Source organism: Nyctereutes procyonoides, unplaced genomic scaffold, assembly GCF_905146905.1.
Source record: "Nyctereutes procyonoides isolate TBG_1078 unplaced genomic scaffold, NYPRO_anot_genome, whole genome shotgun sequence".
In the NCBI taxonomy this organism is placed as follows: Eukaryota; Metazoa; Chordata; class Mammalia; order Carnivora; family Canidae; genus Nyctereutes; species Nyctereutes procyonoides.
Genome location: NW_026575020.1, coordinates 29,208,535 through 29,217,149, shown reverse-complemented (window position 1 = coordinate 29,217,149; position 8,615 = coordinate 29,208,535). Strand labels below are relative to the sequence as shown.

Below are 8,615 nucleotides of genomic sequence, written 5' to 3'. Positions count from 1 at the left end.
TGCAGGATACATGAAAAAGAGTTAATAGCTACATTAATATAGGAAGGACAGTTCATTGTCTCTCACAAAGAAATGCAAACTAAGACTGTAATGGGAAATAGTGATTCACCCACCACATTGTAAAGATTTTTAAGAATGGTAATACCTAGGGCTGGTCAGGACTAGGAAAGTAGCCTTGTTGCATTGAATTGGTAGAAAAGTCAAATGGTGCAATCTGTCTATTGGTAATTTGTCAATATTCATAAAAATGTTGAAAATATATACATTAATATGGTCCATTAAAGAAAAGAGCTGTGCAAAAACTTATCAAAGCCTTGTCTTTACAAGAGTGAAAAACTGGAAACAACCTAAAGAGTCAAGGCAGGAGTTTGATTAAGGAAATCCTGGTGCAGTTATAAAATGATACATTCTTACCACAAAATAGGTGCATTTATTAACATGAGATTGAAAATGAGTAGGTTGTGATGGAAGGAGAGGGAGAACAAGAGAGTTGTGGGTGTGAAAAAGGTGGAAGGACAAAATGCTGAAAATCAGATAAACAGTGAAGAAATGGGAGGCCAGTGTTTACAGGGAGGCTGAGACTCCTGGCCAGGCATTCTCGGTTTGAATACATCTTGCCTCTACTCACAACTTTGCTAATGAGTCTTGCTAATGATGCTATTGCAACCACCCATCACTAATTGGCCTCCTCCACTAACCTCCCTAAGGTCTAGTTTCTTTCTGACTTAAGGACCAAAAAGAAAGAAAATCTTCTCTGGGCATCCCTTCCCTCTGGCCTTATTAGCAGAGTTGCAGGAGACAGTCAGCAAATCGCACTTTCCCTTAGCCCCTAGGCTGCGTTATCCTGAACTCTCATTTGGGAACTAATTAGAAGCTTCTGTTTGTGGAACTTGGAAGGACTACATTCCCCAATCCTGACCCTGGCTATCTCTGTGGGGACCTTCAGCAGAGCAGTTGCTGGCTGGGTGGGACTCCCGAGGTCCTGCAGAGATGGGGGAAGTTGGCAGAGTTTACCGTTAGTTTCCTCTTTGAATAGGCCAGAAGATACTGAGGTGTTTTGAGACCCAGGAGAGTAATCATGCTCCTTCCCAGTACCCACGGTGTGGGGGGAGGTGGTGCAGGGCAGCAGTTTCTACAGGGCTGAGTCTTTCATCAGGGACTCATTCAAGGGAGGCGAAGGCCAGTGCAACAGAAAGGGCATAGTACTGGCTGGGAAATCTGGAATTTTAGGGGGAAATCTGCTCTGGTCCTTGTGTGAGAGAGGGCACAAACTCTAGAAATATGGCAATGCCTTCTACTGGAAACCCAATGGAATTTTAGCATCACCTTCACACTGCACTTACCAACTCAATAATTCTGTATTTCAATTCATTTAATCTTCAGAATAATCATTTGAAGTGCATTCCCATTTCACTGAGGAGAAAATTAGGGCCCACAGAGAGGAACTGGCCTGTCGGGTGTTACATAGCTAGCTGGTAGTGGTATGAGCCCAGAAGCCGGGTTTCCCGACTTCTCTGTCCAGTGCTGTCTCCATTTGACCACAGCTGATTCAATTCAACGAGGAGCATGGGCTTTTCAGCTTGCTGCCTGGCACATAGAAGATGCTTGCTTCATATTTGCTTCCTCATACCTTTGCCTGGACAACTAGCTACCAGTACCAAGTAAAGGTCTGAAGTCTTTTAGGCCCTGATTTCATTCATTGTCTCCCCAGATCCTGCAAACATAAACTCAGAAAACGAGGTTAAATATTTTCCGTCTGATGTCCCAAGCTCCCTCCCAATCTCTTTTCCTCCTGTTTCAATTATTGTTAGCTCTCAGGCCTTCATGTCTCTGCCTGTCTCTACCACCTTCAATCTGGGTATCTCTCCAGTTGCTGAATACCAAGAACCAACATTTATTCATCACAGGTCCACCGTGCATGAATTAATTGTTCCTGGTTTTGCACAGCTGTTCTCAACCTTATCTCCTGTCCTTGTAATTAGCCATAGTCCCTTATTTTCCCTCAGCCTTTGGCATCCTATGTGTGTCTGGGTATTCATTACGTAGAATGTGTGTGAAAAAAGCTCAAGATATTTGGAAGGGACCAATTTTACAGGTAAAAGGAATTGATGCTTGGAAAGTTCATGGAGCCTAAAATAGAAAAGGCTCCGTTAGAACCCAGGTCTCTAGATGTTCTGTCTAAGGCTCTCTTCACTCAACCATACTGCCTTTCCCATTTCTGAGACTCACTGCACCTAGAGTTAGTATCACTGTTTAGTCTTGAATTCTTTGGTGATTTACTAGAAGCAGGTGGGGAGGGAGGCAAAGATACTGGGCCAGGAGCTGGCACTTGCAGGCTACCCTACCTACTAAGTCTCTGGTCTCTGGAAAATCACTTAACCTGTCTGCACCTTTGCTTTTTTTTTTTATCTGCAAAGTGAGGGTAATAGAAACTGGCTTTCTTACTCTACAATCCTGGCCCTGGTTGTGGGTAACACTCAACTATGTAGTTGAAATATTCAAATGAGAAACTAAATTCAAAGCGCTTTATAAATACTGTTATGTGCTAATAGAATAATAAAAGAAAATGACATACTATTATAATTCTCTTGAATCCTAAGAGTACCTTTATCTGTGCTGCACAAAAGGTTAAGCCTCTGGATGGTAGGATGGATGTGGGGAAGGAGGCATCATGGGATGTATATGAAAGCATCTCCAAGTACTCATATGTAGATGCCCAATGTGCATAAAATGACGTCTTCTGAGCTTGACAGGTGGATCCTGGATATCTTCAAAAGTTCACAAAGTAACTGATGACATCTGGAACATATTAATTCACCTGGTCCTCCCAACTCCACATTGTCACCATTAGCACTTTTAAAAATTTACTTTTTTTTTATAGAACCCACTGAAAAACTTCAAATAAAAGCACATAGAATAAAAGCAAAGTGCTTCTCCACTTTCCACAGCTCTCTCCAGTCCTATCAGCTTACATGGAGGGAATCACCATCTACAGCCTGGGTGTTGCTATCTGGGATTTTTTTGTTTTGCCCCATACATATACACATATCACATTATCATCACTTCTGAAGTTTAGCAATAGATGGTATACAGCTTTTCCTGTCAATACATTCATACTTCTTTTTATTTTATTTTATTAAAGATTTTATTTATTTATTCATGAGAGACACAGATAGAGACAGGCAGAGACATAGGCAGAGGGAGAAGCAGGCTCCCTGCAAAGAAGCCCGATGTGGGATTGCTCCCGGGACTCCAGGATCACTCCCTGAGCCGAAGGCAGACAGCTTAACCACTGAGCCACCCAGGTGTCCCCATTCACACTTCTTTTTTTTTTTCATTCACACTTCTTTTTAAACAAAAAATACTTTTGTTTTTTATATTTTTTTATAAATTTATTTTTTATTTATTTTTTTTTTAATTTTTTATTTATTTCTGATAGTCACAGAGAGAGAGAGAGAGGCAGAGACATAGGCAGAGGGAGAAGCAGGCTCCATGCACCGGGAGCCCGACGTGGGACTCGATCCCGGGTCTCCAGGATCGCGCCCTGGGCCAAAGGCAGGCGCCAAACCGCTGTGCCACCCAGAGATCCCTTCTTTTTATTTTTATTAATAACTTTACTTTTTATTGGTGTTCAATTTGCCAACATATAGAATAACACCCAGTGCTCATCCCATCAAGTGCCCCCCTCAGTGCCCGTCACCCAGTCACCCCTCACCCCCTACCCACTTCCCCTTCCACCACCCCTAGTTCGTTTCCCAGAGTTAGGAGTCTCTCATGTTCTGTCTCCCTGTCTGATATTTCCCACTCATTTTTTCTCCTTTCCCCTTTATTCCCTTTCACTATTTTTTATATTCCCCAAATGAATGAGAACATACACTGTTTGTCCTTCTCCGATTGACTTACTTCACTCAGCATAATACCCTCCAGTTCCATCCACGTTGAAGCAAATGGTGGGTATTTGTCGTTTCTAATGGCTGAGTAATATTCCATTGTTTTTATTAAAAATATTTACATATACTATGTACTCTTATTTACATAGCAAAGTTAAAAGCTATTCACTTCAGCATTCACTGGAGAAGAAGTAGCTTTCTGAAACATGATAAGACTTAGGGTAAATAACAATAGTCACAATACGTTTTAGGTAGTCCTAAAACAAACTATTCACTTTAGTTTTCAATTAGCAATAATCGCGCCTTGTATAAACCTCATTGGCTACGATACTGCCACTGCACAAAGCTAACTTTAAAATGTGAATATAAGAAAAACACTTTGTCATAAAATATGATTATTTATTTATTATTAGCCCTCTTCTGTAATGTGCTTGCTTGAAGTAAGTGGATCCTGAAGTTAAATGGTTTCTAGGTGTTACCAGATTTCACACCCTGGCTCTATGCTCGCCTTGCGCTAACCAAATGCTCTTTCTAATTCTCTGCAGGAAGGAGACATTTCTTTGGTACTGGCTTTAGGAAGTTTCTCTTAGTTTTGAGGAGAGATCATATCAATTGACATGCAGTCAGGAAAGCTCCTTTCTTTCTTTTATGTTAAACTCAGTGATTGTCTTTATTTAATAAAAAAGAAGGTTTCTTTTTTCTTTTCCTTTATATCTATACCTTCCGAATATTGAGCCTGTTGGGGTATTATTATTATTATTATTATTATTATTATTATTTGGCCTAGAAATGTCTGTAGTTCTTTTGTTTTACCAAAAGCTGTCCCAGTTGTGTCCTAAAATTTCTTCATCAGAATAATTTCGTTAAACTTTGAGAGGGGCACGCTTTCCTAATTTTATTTGATAGTGTTATAATCTAACAACTTTTTACTGAATTATGGATTCTTTCAGATTGTTGCCATCACTTGTGTTAATCTTGCATCAAAAATCGAGGAAGCACGTTACCTTCATTTGGAATATAGTGGGTGAGATTCATGAAGACGGAAGATGCGGAAAACACACCTTGCACCTGAAGGTGACCCTGAGTGCACCCAGCTGGCAGTGGACTACCTTGTCCTAGCTGCGGCCGGGGGTCTCTGGCTATCTTCCCAGGCAGTGGCCCATTAGCTGTGGGACACAGAGGGCCTCTGGGCCTCAGCCACCAGGACACCAGCAGATCACCAGGCTCCTTTGGCATTTTGAAGACATCTAGCAGTTTCACTGACCTCCCATGTAGGAAACAAATTTCTTTTCATAGGTCATGCTTCCTATTATCAATCAATCAATTGATCTGCAAGATTGTTTTCTGCACTCAGCACTATGCTGGGTGTTTGGAGGACACAGTATAATATTTAAAACGGGTCCTGTCTTTCAGGAGTTTATAATCTAGTTGGGAAGAGCAAGAGAAGCTGCAAGGAATCCAGAAGAGATTCTGATGGTGTCTTGCTCTGCAGGCCACACTGTTTCAGAGGAGTCCCACAGCAAGGAGTGGCCGTCCAGAATGAGAGGCTATAGCTAAGAGGTAAAGCTTGAGTGGAGAGGCTTGACGGAGGGCCATGCACACCCCACAGAGTTCTGGATGTGCTCTGGTGGTCAGAAAGAAATCAGTGGCCTTTCAGGATGGAATGACATGGGACAGATATTGCTCCCGGGGGTTAACCTGGCAGTGTGGAGAGCAATGAGTGAGGAGGGACACAGGTGCAGAGGCCACTGTGGGAGCCCTTGTGGGACTGGATAGCATGGGCCTCAATCAGGAAGCACTGTCTGCAGAGCAACAAGAGTGTAGGTATAAGAGAGTATTAGAGACTGTCTAGCAGGACCTGGCAGGTGGTTCGCCTCCTGGTTGGACCTGGCAGATATATCCATTTGACTGGGAAATCTTCTTCAGGGTTCCATGCTGCCCTACACAAGCAATTAATAAGCATGCCAGGTAAGGTCACTCTTCTCAGACTTCCAACTCCTGGGCCAAAAAGTATCTGAAATGGTTCAAAGAAAAAATTCTAGAAATGGCCATGACAGCATGTGAAATGGGCTACTATTCTAGTCCCTGTGCTTTTCTGGATTGCCTTAGTTTTGCCTTTTTTGGTAAAATCCTGATTTCCAATACTCATTTACTGGTAAACTGCAAACACTATTTCCCTCTATTTTCTTTTCCTTCCTCACCTTTACTATGTATCCACATATATTAAACGGAATGCCCATTACATATCAGCATATTTTGCCAATTAAAAAAACACCTTGCAATTCAGAGTGCTTCTTCTCCTGAAACATATGATGATCCATCCTCATGTTTTTTTTAAGATTTAATTTATTTATTCATGATAGACATGGAGGGAGAAAGAGAGAGAGAGAGAGAGAGGCAGAGACACAGGCAGAGGGAGAAGCAGGCTCCATGCCGGGAGCCCGACGCGGGACTCAATCCCGGGTCTCCAGGATGGCACCCTGGGCCAAAGGCAGGCACTAAACCACTGAGCCACCCAGGGATCCCCCCATCCTCGTGTTTTTTTTAATAAATTAATTTTTATTGGTGTTCAATTTCATCCTCGTGTTTTTGATGCAGAAGTTGTGAGTCAGCTTACATGTAGACGTGAAAATGTGATGTTCTCTGGAATGACTACTCAGGATGGGGACACTGGCTTCAAAAACAGGTATTTGGTAATATTGCTTTGAAGAAGATTCTGGCAGAGTGTTCTGGCACCCTATTGCTAGGCTATGTCAAACCCCAATTAAGTTTCACGGTCCTGGGTTTATTTACTGAAGAAGAATCTTTTAAAAATCACACCCATACTTGAGTACAAATATACTTTACTTTAAAAGGCGGGTGGACGGTGTAAACATTTTGCTCTTACTAGTATTTAAATATATTTCAATTTAACACATTAAATTTAAAAAATTAAAAAAATAAATAAATTTTAAAAATTTAATTTGTGTCCCATTTCCTGACCCACATTATCCTTTTCTCCCACTTGTCTTTAATCTATCTTCTACAAGCTTTAGCTTTTCTCCATAGTCCAAGGTAAACCATATTTTACTCTGGTCCATATTATCTACTCAATCCATCCCTCCACCCACCCCTAAAGACACCTGCTGCCCACATATGCACCTTCAGCATGAGGAAGTCAGGGGGTGCTCTAGGAGGGAGGGGCATCTTGATGCCCCGCCTTCTCACTCAGGGGGTCGCTTCCCCATCAGCACTCTTTTCAGGGCCCCCTGCACATCAGGGTTCCGGAGGCTATAGATGACTGGATTCAGCATGGGGCTAAGGATAGTATTGAGGATCCCAATCCCCTTGTCCTTATCTGAAACTGACGCTGAGCCCAGACGCATATAACTGAACAAGCCAGTTTCATAAAAGATACAAACCACGGTGAGGTGAGACCCACATGTAGAGAAGGCCTTCTTCCTCCCCTCTGCTGAGCGGATTTGTAGCACCGCAGCTGTAACGTGAGCATAAGACACTGAGATGAGGATCATGGGGAACACTCCCATGAAAGTGGCTCCCACAAAAAGCAGCTTCCCATTGAGGTGGATGCTGGAGCAGGAGAGCTGGAATAGGGGTGGGAGGTCGCAGTAGAAGTGGTTGATCACATTAGGGCCACAGAAGTCAAGCACAGATATAGCCACCGTATGAGTCAAAGCATTGATAAAGGAAATGGTGCAGCAAATGCCCACCAAGGCACCCTGGACTTCACGGCTCATGCGGGTGCTGTAGGTGAGGGGCTGACAGATGGCCAGGTAGCGGTCATAGGCCATGGCTGTCAGGAGGTGACAGTCAACACCAGCCAGGAGGTGGAAAAAGAAGAGCTGTGAAATGCAGGCAGCATAGGGAACTCTACACTGGTGGGCCAGGAGACATGCTAGCATTGGAGGGACGGTGACAGTGATGCATCCAATGTCCAGCAGAGACAGATTCCCCAGGAAGTAGTACATGGGTGTGTGGAGTTTGGGCTCCACAAAGATGGCAGCCAGGATGCTGAGGTTGCCTCCAACAGTGATTAAATAGGCAACAAGGAAGACAACAAAAAGGATGGGTTGCAGTCTTATGTTTTCTGTCAGGCCAAGAAGGATGAACTCAGTGACAGTTGTCCTGTTCCCCCAGGCACTTGGCTCCATAGGCTACTGCTAAGTTCCGTAGTGGGAGGAGAAGACCTGAACCTGCCAAAGGGGAAGAGAGACACATAGTAGACACCTAATCTGAGTCTACTGGATGTTGGGGAATGTGATGCGATCATCTACCAGCTTAGAGCTTGAGTAGTCTCCTGGAGGCCCCCATGATGCCAGACATGAACCCTAAATTACTATTTTGGGCTGAGATCCAGGGGATGCCAGAGAGGGGGCTGGGGTAGAAGAAACTACTCTAGGGTGCAGGACACTAGCTATTTAACAACATTTTAATAGCTATTAAGATTATATCAGTGTATATAGTGACTGAATAGCGGTTCTGACCAACTTAATGAATAGATGAAGGTATGAGGTTCAAAAATCACAATATGAGAGAGTAGTAACAACATAAAGAAAGGTAGGAGGACAAGATCTTATGAGATCAAAAAGAGATGTAAGATAGAGTGAGCAAAGAGAGGAGCCAGGAGCAGACCAAAGTACAGAAATACTCAAAGGCTAAATATGGAAGACACGAAGGCGATTTAAGAAAGCACTGACAACATTTTTAAAATGCAAACTATGAAAT

At 42.9% G+C, this 8,615-nt stretch overlaps 1 protein-coding gene and 1 pseudogene across 1 annotated transcript; both read right to left on the bottom strand.

The window, feature by feature from the left end:
• Positions 1-4,116: 4,116 nt before the first annotated feature.
• On the bottom strand, positions 4,117-4,238 carry LOC129518578 (U4 spliceosomal RNA; annotated as a pseudogene).
• A 2,855-nt stretch (positions 4,239-7,093) lies between these two features.
• LOC129497674 (olfactory receptor 139) lies at positions 7,094-8,041 on the bottom strand. The gene has a single exon (XM_055306743.1). The coding sequence runs from the start codon at positions 8,039-8,041 to the stop codon at positions 7,094-7,096; it is 948 nt and encodes a 315-aa protein (XP_055162718.1).
• Positions 8,042-8,615: the final 574 nt, after the last annotated feature.